The sequence below is a fragment of the Hyperoodon ampullatus genome (assembly GCF_949752795.1).
Source record: "Hyperoodon ampullatus genome assembly, chromosome: 6".
Taxonomy (NCBI): Eukaryota; Metazoa; Chordata; class Mammalia; order Artiodactyla; family Ziphiidae; genus Hyperoodon; species Hyperoodon ampullatus.
This window is the reverse complement of record NC_136919.1, coordinates 1,223,813-1,237,401: the sequence shown is the minus strand read 5'-3', so window position 1 is coordinate 1,237,401 and position 13,589 is coordinate 1,223,813. Positions and strand designations below refer to the sequence as shown.

Here is a 13,589-nt window from a genome sequence, read left to right as displayed (position 1 = left end):
GGCCTCTCTCCATACCCTTACCCATTTTGTTTTCCTGACCTCCTCCCAGGTCTGTTTACCTGTCTGCTCTATGAGGGCTAGGAGCTCTGACTCCTCCGTGGGACCCCCAACTCCTAGCACAGAACTGGCACCAAGTTCGCGCTTACGGTATTTTTGGAATTAACTCGCTATATCATCTTTGGATACACTATTCCGTGGTCGTTTTCAGTAGATGTAATCCCGTAAGCAAAGCCCCACCCTCACAAATAATACTAACTAATCATTATGTCTATGAGAGCTTGGAAATGAGGCGGACGACCCAGGCCGGGCCCGCGGGGAGGAGCGCTAGCCGGCGCCCGCGTTCGCGCCGCCGCCTCGCCACCCAATGTCACGGAGCTGGGCCTGGGGAGCGCGCGGCCGGCTCCGCTCCCTGCCCTCCGCCCGGCCCTGCGCAGGCCCGCCCGCCAGGCCCCGCCCCGCCCCATCCGGCCCCGCCCCTCCGCCCGGTCCGGCGCCGCTCTGCCCCGCCGGCTCCCCGCGCCCCGCCAGCCATGGTGAACCTAGGCCTGTCCAAGGTGGACGACGCCGTGGCCAAAAAGCACCCGGTGAGAAGGCTGGCCTGGGACGCGGGCCCCTGACCTCAGAAGCTGACCTGAGCGGGGCGGGGGCCTCGGTGGGAGTGTGCCCTTATCAGGGAAGAGAAGAGGGACAGAGGTGGGGGACCCTCTTGCTGTGGAGATCGAGGCATCCTGGGTGGGCATGGGGGCAGGTGGGATGGTCCAGGCCCCCAGGGCCTCACGATGAGTGGTCCCCTCCCCCAGGGGCCGGAGTGTGCCCAAAGGAGGGACGGGGAACTGAGCCTTAAACCCTCTTCCCCATCCCAGGGCCTTGGGGAGTATGCCGCGTGCCAGTCGAACGCCTTCATGAAGGGCATTTTCACCTTTGTCACAGGTAGGCTGGGTCCAGGTGTCTGTCCTGGGGTGTGAAGAGACCTCACCCTCCTGTCTCACCCTGACTCCCCAGCAGGTGGCGCCAGGTCGCCAGCCCGCAGTGCTCCGAGCCTGGCAGCTGTCGCGAGCACTTAGGCCGAGAGCCCCGGTGGTCCCCTGACCAGCCCCGTGGACGGGCTGGCTGATGCGGACCATGGCTCTTGGCAGGCACTGGTGCGACCGTCGGCCTGCAGATGTTCGTTCAGAGGAAGTTTCCGTACCCCTTTCAGTGGAAGGTGCTGGTGGCCGTGGGTGGGTACTCCAGGGCTGGTGCCTGGCTCCCCTGAAATGCACCCCCGCTGCCGCTGGCTCCTCAGCAGAAGTGGATCCCACTAGGGGTGGGGGGCTGTGGTTCCGGGCTTCCCTGCCTCCGGGGATGGGGCTCCAGTTCTCAGTGGGAGCCCTGCTGGACCCCACCGCCCCCATCTGCTGGGAAGAAACCTGCACCCTGCTCCCTTCCCCTGACAAGTTCAGAGGCCCCGCCCCCCTGCCCACTGGCCCCTGCCCCCTCTCCCCAGTCGCAGGCTCAGTGGCCAGCTACTGGGTGACCCGAGTGGAGTCGCAGAAATGCAGCAACCTCTGGCTCTTCCTGGAGACAGGGCAGCTCCCCAAAGACATGGCCACAGGTGAGGGTCCCGGGGGCAGCAGGATGCGGAACCAAGGCTCCATTTCCCGGGCGCAGGCTGGACAGGCCTGTCCCCCGGACACGCACATGGGGGTGGGGGCGGGACAGAACTTGCAGGCCCTTGTGCAGGAGGAAGACCCAGGAGGGGCCGGGTGGCCCTGGGAGGGGCGAGTGCAGAATGAGGAGGGTGGGCACCCCAAGAAGAGCGGCCGGATTGAGAGGCCCCGCATTGGACATCAAGCTGATTGATCTCAATCCTGGCCTCCACTGCCTGCATCCCTCCTGTTACAGGCCTCAGTTTTTGCCCCGGTAAAATGGGCACAGGGACCGGGCGCAGCTTTGGGGTGTGGTTCTAGCTGTCTCCCTTTGCCTCTTACAGATCGGCACAGCTAGGAGAGCTCCAGCCAGGGCACAGAGGACCTGGGGCCAGAGAGTTCTAGAACACAGCCCTCAGCACCTCTGCACCCCAGGCTGACCTCCCCACACCCATGTCCCCTGCACACATGCATAGCTAGCTCTGTCAGACCTGTGCAAACTGCTCCTGCCCAGCCTGGATGCCCAGAAGGTCAGACCAGGAGGTGCTGCCCCTGGGGTGGCTGGCCTCCTGCAGGGCAGTGAGAAACGTGGGGGACACAGAGCTGGAGAAGACCAGGCCTGTCTCATGCATATTTGGGGGCAGCAGCTCTGGGGTGGGGGGTTGGGCCTTCTGCACTTCCTGCTGCTGATACGCCCTTTCTGACCCCTGCATCCCCCTGCCCACCCCAGTCAGAGCTGACAGCTGCTGCTGGGGGTTGTGGGACTAATAAACGCCTTTTCCTGTTTCCCATTTCCCGCCTGAGTTCTAAAGCAGTTGGGAAACAAGTCAGAGCAGTAAGAAGATGAGAGAGGACTTCCCTGGTGGCGCAGTGGTTGAGAGTCCGCCTGCCTATGCAGGGGACACGGGTTCGTGCCCTGGTCCGGGAAGATCCCACGTGCCACGGAGCGGCTGGGCCCGTGAGCCATGGCCGCTGAGCCTGCGCGTCCGGAGCCTGTGCTCCACAACGGGAGAGGCCACAACAGCGAGAGGCCCGCGTACAGCAAAAAAAAAAAAAAAAAAAAAAAAAAAAAGATGAGAGAAATGTCACCTCGGTACCATACAGCTGATTGGAGGAGGTGCCAGGGCAGTTCCTAACACTGAACCCCAGAATTAGACACTCTGGGCAGCCCCATGGGCCCCCCATGCGGGGGGGTGCTTCTGTACCACCTGGCACAGTGCAGACGGTGTGCAGCCAGCCAGCACCTGGCTTCCAGGAGACAAGGGACAGGAAGTGGCCGTGCCTACCTGCCTATCATTCCAAACCCACCTATCAGATTAAGTCACTTCTCCCCTGGGGAGGAGGAAGTGAGTGGTTCAGGAGGCCAGAGTCAGCTTACTGGAGCTCTGTCCACATGGAGGAGTGTTCCTGGGTGGGCAGGACTGCCCACCGCACCCACCCCCAGCAGAGGGAGAGGCAGAGATTATATAGAACGTGGGCAAATCATCGTCCTTTATAGCAGGCTTCCCGGGAACACTGAAGGCACACAGGGCCGCGCTGCTCCAGCCCCAGCTCTGCCCCTGCGCCTGCTGACCTAGCCAGTCACGCAAAAGAACATCTACTGCACACTCACTATGCACCAGGGAATCTGTTCGTGGGAAGGCAAAATGACAGGAAGCCCAAGATAACCATGGCATAAGCAAGCTAGAGTTTTCATTTTCTTTCATGGAAAAGCTCAAGTGGGTGGTCTGGGGCTGTATGGAGTCAGGGATCCAGGCTTCTTTTAGCGTGTTGCGTGCTGTAATGGCCCTCATTCCAAATCCACCTCATGGTCCCAGGCAGCTGTGCTGGCTCCGGCCATCAGGTCTTCATCCCTGTCAACAGGAAAGAGAAAGGGGGAGGAGGAGGGCAGTTCACTCACTTCTCTGAACACTGCATTGGCTAGAAATAAGTCATGTGGGACGCCTAGTGCAAAGGCACCTAGGAGGGCAGCTTGCTCTGGGCAGCCTCGTGCCCACTAAAATTCAGGGGTTCTCCATCTGAGGAAAGGAGAACCAGTATTGGGGGACAGGCTGCCTCACACCCTGGGAGAACACGGGCATCAAGGAAGAGACCCTGCCCACGGCAGGCCCTCCCAACCCCCCGAGGGAAAGACCTGGGCTCAGGGGGAGGGCAGAGGGTGAACTTTGAGTTTCAGAGGGGACTGGACTCACTTTTTAAAAACTGAGAGTGACCAGAAAAGTAAAGGATCTGTTTGAGAGGTCACAGAGAAAGATGGGTGCTGTAACAGCACATGGGTGAAGACTATTGTTATGGCTGAACTGTGTCTCCCACAGATTCACAGTTTGCAGCCCTAGCCCCCAGGACCTCAGAATATGACTGCATTTGGAGACAGGACCTTTGAAGGGGTGATTAAGTTAAAATGGGGATGGGCCCTCATCCAGTCTGACTGGTGTGCTTATACGAGAAGGCGATTAGGACACAGATGAGTACAGAGAAAGACCCCACGAGGACACGGCTGTCTACAAGCCTGGGAGAGACACCTCAGGAGAAACCAGCCCTGCCGACACCTTGATCTCAGACTTCAAGCCTCCAGGATGCGAGACAATAAATTTCTGTTGTTTAAGCTGCCCGCTCTGTGGTGCTTTGTTAGCAAAGTCATGCAGGTTGGAAGAAGTAACCCATCTGATGTGCACCCCTGGAATCCCAGGCTTGGGCCACATGGCTATAAGGGAAGCTCGTGCTGGGGGTGCACAGGGAGGGAACTGACTCCTCCTGGAGTAAGTGACAGCTAAAGCTGGACCCAGGACTTCGCCAGGGAAGTGGGGGTGGAGCAGGGAAGGTCAGGGAGAGATGGGGTAGTCCGGGCCGAGGCTGGGGATCTCACGAGCCAGGTCATCAGGGTTGGAGTTTGAACTTGGGGTGGGGTAAGGGAATGGGGGTGTGGGGGGATGGGGAGGGTGCAGTGGGGCCACCGTGGGGTGCAGTGACACCGCCAATCACCCCCCTGTGGAAGAAAGCTGCCTTGACGAAGGCATCACACCTGAGCAGAGAGCAACCCCGAGGCTGGCTGGGGGCAGAGGGTGGGGTCGTCGGGGTGGGCCAGGAATTCCTGGGTTCCCTGGGCGTTGAGAACCTCAGCCCCCGTCACAATGGGCCGAGATTCCAGGGACAATCTGAACTGTGGTTCTGCGGGGTAGGCTCAGCACAGAGAGGGTGGGAGGTGCGGACGGGCCCTGGAGGACCCCGTGGGCCACCGTGAAGATTCGTAGTGAGGCAGAGATGGGGGAGCAGATCCAGGAGCTGAAGACCATCACTCGCCTCCAGGGTGCGGCCACCGCTGGGGTGACCCAGGGGCTCCACGGCTCCTGGGGGCAGGACTTACGATCTTAACACAGGGACGGTCCAGGGCATATGGACTGGGGGCCGCTCTACTGCTCACCCCCAAACAGAGCTGGGGGGAAGGGATCGGAGGGGTCTGCCATGCAGGGGGCAGGGGGAGGAGGAGCTGGGGGCTTCAAGGAGATTTGTGGGCACAGTGGCCTCAAAGCCAGAGGGGACGGGAGGGGATCCACCCACTTCTGTGGCTAGAGGGTCTGGGAGAAATCACGGGCCTGCCCGTCCCTGGCTTGCACCCCGCCCTCCCCACCTCCCAGCACTGCCGTCCACTGAGAGCCGTCCAGATGAGCACTGCTGAGCAGCAAGGCTGCCCCCATGCAGGCTGGGAGGAAGGAGCGCGGCCTCGGAGACAGCAAACTCATGCCCCCACCTCTGTCCTCCCCGGCGTGGAGCCTACGCCACCCGGGAATCCCGGCCAGGCCCTTGGCCCTTGGCCTACATCCTGGCTGCCCTGCCCCTCCACACAGAGCAATGTCGGGCGCTGCAGATCCAGGCGGTGAAGGAGACCACGGTCAAGAACAAGGCCACGCTGGCTGTCCTGCGCAGCAACATTCGCCGCGGGTCCCACGAGTGGGCTTTGGCCAAGAAGGTGGACAGCGGGACCCTCCCTGCTACCTGCTGGCTGGGGGTGGGGTGGGGCGGGGCACGTGCTGAAACAGCCCTTCCCCCAACACAGGTGCACAGCTGGCACCTCCTCTCCTTTCCCCACTCTAACCCCAACCATTCTGAAGTGGGGTGGGGGGTGCAGTTTCCCCACCACCCACCTCAGAGGGCAGGGCCAGGGGCCCGACAGAGGTCCCTTTCCTGGGCTACTCCCTGCAGCAGCCATATAGGGGAGCCAGGGCCCCGCCTCTCTGGACCCCCATCACATCGGAGCAGGGATGGCCCGGATGGAGTCCTTCAGCGCTCTGCCCCTTGTGGCCCCAGGAGCTGGGGTCTTGCTGCTGGGCTAGAACAGGGCAGAGGAGACCCGGGGAGAATCCCTGCAGGGGCCGGCGGCGGGGGGGGGACGCAGAGGGGCCGAGCCCCCAGCTCAGCCGCCGCGCCCCACAGTACGACCAGCGGACCATCTCCAAGGCCTGCGGGAAGGACGTGCCCATGAGGCTGGCGCACAGCCGCTGCACCATGGAGGTAAAGCAGCAGGGGGGACCCGTCAGCCCCGCCCAGCCAGTGCACCCCAACTAAACTACGATGTGGAGCCGCTGGGGAGCAGGGCGAGTTCCCAGCCCCAGCGTCTGTGTGGCGTTGCCACGGGTCCCTCCCCGCCCGCCCAGCTGCAGGCGCGCTCCGTGGCCCCTGAGCACCCACGCGCGGGCCGTGCCCTCCCCGACGCAGGTGGCGCGGGAGAAGCTGCGCAAGTACGTCTTCGACCGCGTGAATATGCACAACATGCTGATCCACTTGGTGCGGCGGCGCGAGCAGAAGCTGGAGAGCATGCAGCTGGAGCTGGCCAGCCTTAAGAACCAGCCCGAGGCCACCAAGGAGGAGCTGCGCATGCTGCAGGTGGCGGCGGCGGGGAGCGGGGGAGGGGCCTCCAGGGTGATGGGGGCGGGGCCACAGGAGAGGGGCGGGGCTCTGTGGAAGGGCGGGGCTAGATGAATGAGGCCACCTTGGAAGAAAGCCCAGCCCCGCCCCCGCCGTCCTCTGCACTCCCAGGTGGCCTGTCCCCACTCACTCTCAATGTGCCCTTCCTCCCCGCCCAGGTCATCCGTCAGCTGGAGAACAGCATAGAAAAGACGATGGTCAAGATCACCACAAGCCAGAATATCCACCTGCTCTACGTGGACCTGCTGGACCACCTGAAAAAAGTGAGCCAGCCCCCTCACCCCACACCCGGAGACCGAGACCGCATCCCGGTCCCAGGGAGCCCATTTTTTGGTTTTTGGTTTTTTATAAATTTAATGATTTATTGACTTATTTTTGGCTGCTTGGGTCTTCGTCGCTGCGTGCAGGCTTTCTCTAGTTGTGGCGAGCAGGGCTACTCTTCGTTGCGGTGTGCAGCCTTCTCATTGCAGTGGCTTCTCTTGTTGTGGAGCACAGGCTCTAGGTGCGCGGGCCTCAGTAGTTGTGGCTTGTGAGCTTCAGTAGTCGTGGCTCACGGGCTCAGTAGTTGTGGCTCGCAGGCTCCAGAGTGCAGGCTCAGTAGCTGTGGTGCATGGGCTGAGTTGCTTCGCAGCATGTGGGATCTTCCTAGACCAGGGCTCAAACCCGTGTCCCCTGCATGAGCAGATGGATTCTTAACCACTGCGCCACCAGGGAAGCCCTGGGTTCCTATCTGCTGGTTTAGTGTTGTTTTTACTTTGCCCCATCGTTTCTCATCCCCTGGCTTCTGAGGCCAAGAGATGGGTCCTGCACCCTCAGAAGTCCCCTAACATCATCCAGGGCAAGCTGCCTCTGAGCAGGTCAGTAACCTCCGCTTGCTGCCCACCTCTTCCAAGCCAGCCACCCTGCTCCCTGCCGAGAAGGCCAGGGGGAAGCCCCCAGGGGCCGTGAGCCCTGCTGTGAGGCAACCCCCCTTCACTGGAGGCCCCCCTTGGCCCCCACACAGAAGAGCACAGGCACCTGCCACAGGCCAGGTGATGGAAGATGGGGAGGACGAGGACAGTTGGAGAGGAGGGCTGGAGGGTGGGTGCCAGGGTGCAAAGAGGAGCAGCTTGGCAGGTGGGGCCGGGAGAGAGAGGGAAGACCCCACCTTCATCCTGGGGCTGGGGGAGGGGAAGCCCTGGAGGGCAGTGTGGCCGGGAGAGTGACAGGTAGAAATGCGTTTGGAGGAGGGTGTGGGATGGGTGGGCATTGCAGCTCTTCGCAGCTTGGATCATGCCCCCCAAATCCTGCCCACAGTGCCCAGAGCCCAGCAGCACTCAGCTTTGTCCTCCAGCCTGTCCCTCTTGCCTCAGGCCCCGGGTCCTGGAGGCTCACCTTGTGGCCCTGCCCACATCTCCTTCCTGGGCCCACTCCTCCTCCCCACACCCCTTCCCACTCCGACTGCACTCTGGGGTCCAGCCCCTCCTTCACCTGTATGCATTATGTCCTCCCAGTGGTACTTGCTTATCTTTTCAGAACATATGCACTAAAAAAAATTAACTCCTGTGGTCATCTGCATTTTTTTTTTTTTTTTGGCCGCATGGCACGGCATGCGAGTTCTTAGTTCCCTGACCAGGGATTGAACCCATGCCCCCTGCAGTGGAAGCGCCGAGTCTTAACCACTGGAACACCAGGGAAGTCCCCCTTGCATTAAAAAAAAAAAAAAAAAAAAAAAAAAAAGTGAAGATTCTACGTTGTAGTTATCAACAACAAAATACTAAGAGCTAAGATATACTGGACATTTATGAACCTGACCCTGTGCTAAATATACATCATTATACCTCCTCAGTCCATCCTGACAGCGACCTCCTGAAAGAGCCATTATTACCTTTACACATGGCAAAACCCAGGTTAAGTGGCTTTCCTAAGGTCCCACGCTAGCTGGTCAGGTCACAGCCTGGGCCTTGAATCCTGAGTCTCTGACCTCACACCAGTGTTGTGAGGCCCTCTGCTTCACTTCAGACAGCAGCCAGCCTCCCGGGCTTTCACAGTCACCTCTCACGTGGTGAGACATCCCATCACAACTTCTTTGGAAGTGTCTCTGGACTCTGGCCCTGGGCAGTGAGAGAATCCACCAGGAAGATGCTGTTTTCCCTCCCAAAACATGTCCTTTCACCTGCTTTGGGCCCGGCTGGGGCCACAGGCCAGGCTATACTTGTCCTCTGGGCTCGCACAGTCCGGGGTGAGGGGTGGGGAGTAGGCGTGGTCCACTTTGGGGGCCAGAAGAGAACGAGGGAGGGGCCAGGGGAGCCTGTGGTTGGCCCGCAGTCCCTGGACTGTCAGGCTCTGTGCCCACCTGCCCTTGCCCTTCTGCTGCAGAAGCTGGCAGGATACCCCACAGAGCTGGACAAGCTGCAGAATCTCGTGGGTGACTACTGCTCGGAACTGTCGGACATGACAGTCATGTCCCAAGATGCCATGATGGTTACGGATAAGGTCAAGGTGAGAGCAGGTCCCAGGCTGGGGGCCCTGCAGGGCCACCTCTTGAACCTGTCTGGCCCAGGGTCCGTCGGGACACCCCCATGCCCACGCCCCCTGTCATCACTGGAGGAGTCCAGTGGCTGCCCTGCTGCCCTGCTTGCCTTACCACCTGTGAGGCTGGGCAGAGGGGGCCCCACCAGGCACAGAAGCCATGAGGCAGACGGAGAAGGCAGAGGAGTGACCTGGACGGGGCAGGTGCCACCCCTTCACCCACTCTGTGCCAAGGCCCCTGCCAGGCCAGCCTGCCCCCTCCTCATGAAGTGGGGCCACCCTGGGGTTCGGACCTTCTCAGGAAGGCAGTGAATGGCGGATTCTGGGGGTTGGAGGTTGGGCAACACAGTCTTGGGGTGTAACAGGGCCAAAAGGAGGCATGGGGGCTGGAGCCTGTGTGGGCAGCAGGTGGCAGGGCTGCAGTGGTGGCCCTCCTAACCTGGAGCCCTGGGAGGAGGTGGGGGGAGATGGGATCAGATTCGTGTCTCCAAACGGGTGTGCTCTGGCTGCAGAGACTGGAGGGGACCAGGGCCAAGACACTGGTCACTTGGGCCAGACCAGTGGTGGAGATGGGTGGCCAAACTCGGACGGAGCCGAGAAGCCTTTAAGACGTCACCCCGATGAGGGGCGGGGCGAGTGAGACGTGCAGGCAAGGGCACAGCGTGGCACGCAGGATGCGTGAGCAGGCACAGACAGACAGTGGATTCAGCCACCAAAGCGGGATGTGCTGGGAGACAGGAGGTCTGGGGGAAGATGATGAGTTTGTGTTTAGACATGTGGAGTCCACTCTAGTGAGTTCTAAGGGGAGTTGGTAGAGGCAGCGGAGGACCGGGGCTGGAGAAAGAAATCTGTGAGGCACGTCCCAGGCGGTCCCTGAGCCTATGGCTGCAGCCGGAGTGACCCCAGCTGGAGGGGTGTAACTCAAGGGAAGGCTCAGAGGCCAGGTGGGGGGGGGGTGTCCCAGAGGAGGGCAGAACACAAAGGGGAGGGTGATGGTCGCAGGCAGAGCGTCCCAAATCAGGAGGACGGGGACTGACACTGACACTGGATCGGCACCCTGGGTGGCCTTGGTGGGACAGACCCCCGTCCCCCTTCCTGTGTCCCCAGATGAACGTGAGGCAAGGGGAGGCCACCTTCATCAAGGAACGCCAGGCACGGGAGAACCGGCTGAACCAGCAGAAGAAGCTCATTGACAAGATCCACACCAAGGAGACCAACGAGAAATACCTCTGGGTGAGTCCGGGCCACGTCAGGCACAGCAGCCCCTGCCCCACAGAGGACACCCCTCACCTCCTCCTCCCCCTCCTCAGGGCCTGCGGGACTTGCACTTCCCCTCCAACCTGATGGGCCCCGAAACTCTGAAAGGTAAGCGCTCAGCTCCCGCCGCCCCAGTCAGGGTCCCGAGAGGTGGGTCACCATGAGGTGGGGGTAACCTGCAGGGGCCGGGGTGAGGGAGACCGACGAGCCCCGGCCCCTCCCTGGCTAGACCTGCACCGGTGCACACCAACAGTCACAGCGCATGCTTCAAGGTGCTGCTGCCGGCTCTGGGCTCTTGGCCAGGGGTGGCTGAGCCCCTGGCTTCTCAGCTGTAAAATGCACTCGGCGATGCTCCTGGCACCCCTGAGCCGCCTCTGAGAAGCCCCACTAAGCCCCACTGTGCCAGGCTGCTTTTGGTCCTCCTCTGGATGGAGCTGCCTTGGGGCATCCCTCGAGGGCTGGCCAAGGAGGGAGCCAGTTAAGGTGAAGGCGACTCTGACGGGTAACCAGCTCTTGGGTGGCCTCCCCTGACGACGTATGGGGGCATCCGACGGCCTCGCGCAGAGCTCCCACAGCATTCCTGCATGCCGGCTGACCTTCCCCTCTGCTGTGCCCAGTGAGGAGAAGGGAGACCTCCAAGGCTGATATCGAATACCAGACGGACGTGAAGGCTTTGGTGGAGAACGTCAAGACTGCTGTGCAGTGCTCTCACCTCTGGGTACTGCTCCCTGGCACTCCTGGGATGTGGGCAGAAGGACGGGTGGGGACCCTGCCCCAGCCCAAGGGCCAGCTGAGCTGGGCCAGGCTTTGCAGACACTTTCTGCATGAATGGACACACAAAGCAGCGGCCCCACAGCTCAGCGTGGCGGGCACTCCAGGGACGCAGATGGCAAATCCGAGCCGTGTTCCAGGGGCTGCACAGAGCCTGCTGGAATTTGAGGATCAAACCCCGAGGAGGTGGCCTTCACCTCTTAACTCCTTCCCCTTCCCAAACCAACAGCATCATGACAACCAGCTGCCTCTCCGCCCCACCCCCTTTACTTTAATCCGCCCTGGATTTATTATTAGTAAGCCTTGAGCTCCTGTCCACGGTCCTGACGTAAGCTTGTCACCCTTGGACGAGTGACTCAAAGCCATGCAGTCTCTTGGCGGTGGTCTCTCTGGCTCTCCCTTGGGGTCATCTGGCCCCGCTGCCTGTCACGAGGGTGACACACACAGAGGGCCTCAGGTCCTCAACGCCCAGCCACGGTCAATGTCACTGACCACTGGCCCCGCCAGGACATCGGCGGCCGCTTCCTGGCTCAGAGGAGCACGGAGGAGAAACTGGCACTGCAGGTGGCGGATGGTGAGGGGAGGCGGGCGCAGCTGGAGGCCGTGATGAAGGAGCTGGCGACGGAGGAGGTGATGCTCAAGTTCCACCCGACGCCCAGCTCCAGCAGGTACCCGGGAGCCCCTGACTTCCTCCTCACTAACAGCCCCGCGGCTGGCACCAGGCTCAGAGCTGAGCGCACCCGCTGCCGAGGGGCCCCAAGTGCCCGCATGTGAGCTCCTGAGCCCGAATTAGCACAGCGCCCGCTCAGGACTCTGCTACCTTGCCCTCGGTCCGCTACCCACCTCCCTCATCCTCAACAGCTTGAAGTCTGTCGAGAAGAAAATGAAGGACATGCTGAAGGAGGAGGAAGACCGGCTGCAGCGGGCCCACGCCAAGATGGCCAAGAGCCAGAAGCTGCTGTTGACCATCCAAACTGGCATCGACAACCTCCACATCCGCCTGATCGGTGTCCCCCTGCCCACGGCCCAGGTACCAGGGAAGCGTGGAGGAGCCCCCAGTACAGAGGATCCCCTGGAGGGGCCAGAGGGAGACGACTTGTTCCTCCTGGCCACAGAAAGAAGCACTGCCCTCCGACACCCTGGATGTGTACAGCAAGCTGGCATACTGCGAGGGGAAGCTGCTGTACCTGGCTGACCGAGTGCAGATGCTGCCCAGGACAGAGGAGGTAGCCCTGGCCCGGGGGGTGCCCACACGCCTCGTGTGCCCTCGGAGCTGACAGTCCCCATGCCCTGCAGGTCCACACGAAGGTGAGGGATGCCCTGGAGTCCTCGACCCTGAAGGAGAAGCAGAACACCAGGATCAGCTTTGAGGACATGGAGGAGGATGTCACAGGCACAGGCCGCCCAGCAGCTGGTGGTGGGCCTGAGCTGTGCAGAGGCAGAGGTTGGGGATGGCACTTGCTGCATCTGACTAGGGCAGCCTGGAGGGACAGTGGGGCCTAAAGGGATAGAAAGGGTGTGTCAGTTGCACCCACAGGATTTTTAATTTATGGAGGTGACTTGGTGAAGTTAATGCCATTGAAAGAACTTACCACCTTTTGTGACACAGGGAGGCACCAGTGCCAGTAGGCAGGCAGGGTGGAAGGCCTTGGCCAGGGCCCTTATTGGGGTTTCTGTGGGAAGGGCAAGGCAGGGCAGGGCACACAGCTTAAGATATGCCCGTTCGAATAATTCCAGCAGGTTTGGGGCACAGGGGCTGTCCCCAGTTGCCTGGCACCTGGCCCTGGGTGATTCAGGCTTGGGGTGTGCATTAGACAGAGGTGGTTGGGTGTGGGCTCTGGAAGGGCTGGGTGAGCCCTGGTCTGTCTCTCTCCCCGGCTGTGCGAGACCTCAAATGCCAGAGCATCAGGGACACAGAAAGTAAGAAATATACGTCGTTGGTACAATTGGCCCTGCGGTGAACGGACGCCAGGGGACAATCCAGGATCTGGGGACCCTCGCGGGGCAGACGGGCTGCGGGCGCGGCTGCCCTCCCTCCCTCCTTTGCAGATACCTTCCAGTTCGCCGACGTGGACCACAGTTACGTGCCCTCGCGGGCCGAGATCAAGAGACAGGGCCAGCGGCTGATAGAGGGGAAGCTCAAGGTGGCCAAGAAGAAGAAGTGACCGGAAGAGGAAGAACCCGCCTCGCCAGCACTCCCCGCCCCCATGCTGTCATTGGTTACACAAATAAACATTTTTCCAGGATTGCGGGGCACCTGAGGGGACGCAGATGTGGGGGACAGCGTTGGGAAGTCTGCAGGGAAGTGGGGTGTTCGGTGTGGATCTGGGTGCAGGGGTAAGAGTGAGTAGGGGGTCCGGGCGGGGATGCGGACGGGGGTCTGAGCTGAGCTGAAACCCTGGGGGCAGTTCGTAAGGCTGGACTGCGGAGTCCAAAGCCCCGCACCTGCACCGCCCGGCGCAAGAGGGCACCTCCGCGCGCCACCCGCCCGTGGCCCTA

The 13,589-nt window shown here is 61.4% G+C and overlaps 2 protein-coding genes across 4 annotated transcripts; both read left to right on the top strand.

Annotated features, from left to right (window-relative positions):
• The first annotated feature begins 494 nt into the window (after positions 1-494).
• TMEM141 (transmembrane protein 141) lies at positions 495-4,235 on the top strand. 3 transcript variants are annotated; one of them, XM_079706814.1, is made up of 5 exons: positions 495-584; positions 864-930; positions 1,137-1,220; positions 1,487-1,594; positions 4,078-4,235. In XM_079706814.1, exons 1-5 carry the CDS (start codon positions 531-533, stop codon positions 4,083-4,085), a joined length of 321 nt encoding a protein of 106 aa, XP_079562940.1. In that variant the 5' UTR covers positions 495-530; the 3' UTR covers positions 4,086-4,235. The 3 variants fall into 3 exon arrangements, with proteins under 3 accessions (XP_079562940.1, XP_079562938.1, XP_079562939.1); XM_079706812.1 differs by lacking the exon at positions 4,078-4,235 and adding an exon at positions 3,944-4,077; XM_079706813.1 differs by lacking the exon at positions 4,078-4,235 and adding an exon at positions 1,973-2,414.
• Positions 4,236-4,460: 225 nt separating this feature from the next.
• On the top strand, positions 4,461-13,255 carry CCDC183 (coiled-coil domain containing 183; the record flags this gene model as incomplete). Its single annotated transcript, XM_079705867.1, has 15 exons — positions 4,461-4,465; positions 4,808-4,935; positions 5,474-5,595; positions 6,060-6,137; positions 6,342-6,509; positions 6,710-6,814; positions 8,910-9,032; positions 10,170-10,295; positions 10,373-10,427; positions 10,937-11,037; positions 11,598-11,758; positions 11,952-12,120; positions 12,206-12,316; positions 12,387-12,483; positions 13,140-13,255. 15 exons carry the CDS (start codon positions 4,461-4,463, stop codon positions 13,253-13,255), a joined length of 1,665 nt encoding a protein of 554 aa, XP_079561993.1.
• Positions 13,256-13,589: the final 334 nt, after the last annotated feature.

What these genes read in the sequence shown, in the direction of transcription:
- TMEM141 (XM_079706812.1), top strand. Translation starts at nt 531, where the DNA reads ATGGTGAACCTAGGCCTGTCCAAGGTGGACGACGCCGTGGCCAAAAAG. An exon ending in CCGTGGCCAAAAAGCACCCG is followed by an intron (nt 585 to 863) that starts GTGAGAAGGCTG and finishes TCCCCATCCCAG; the next exon opens with GGCCTTGGGGAGTATGCCGC. An exon ending in GAAGGTGCTGGTGGCCGTGG is followed by an intron (nt 1,221 to 1,486) that starts GTGGGTACTCCA and finishes CCCTCTCCCCAG; the next exon opens with TCGCAGGCTCAGTGGCCAGC.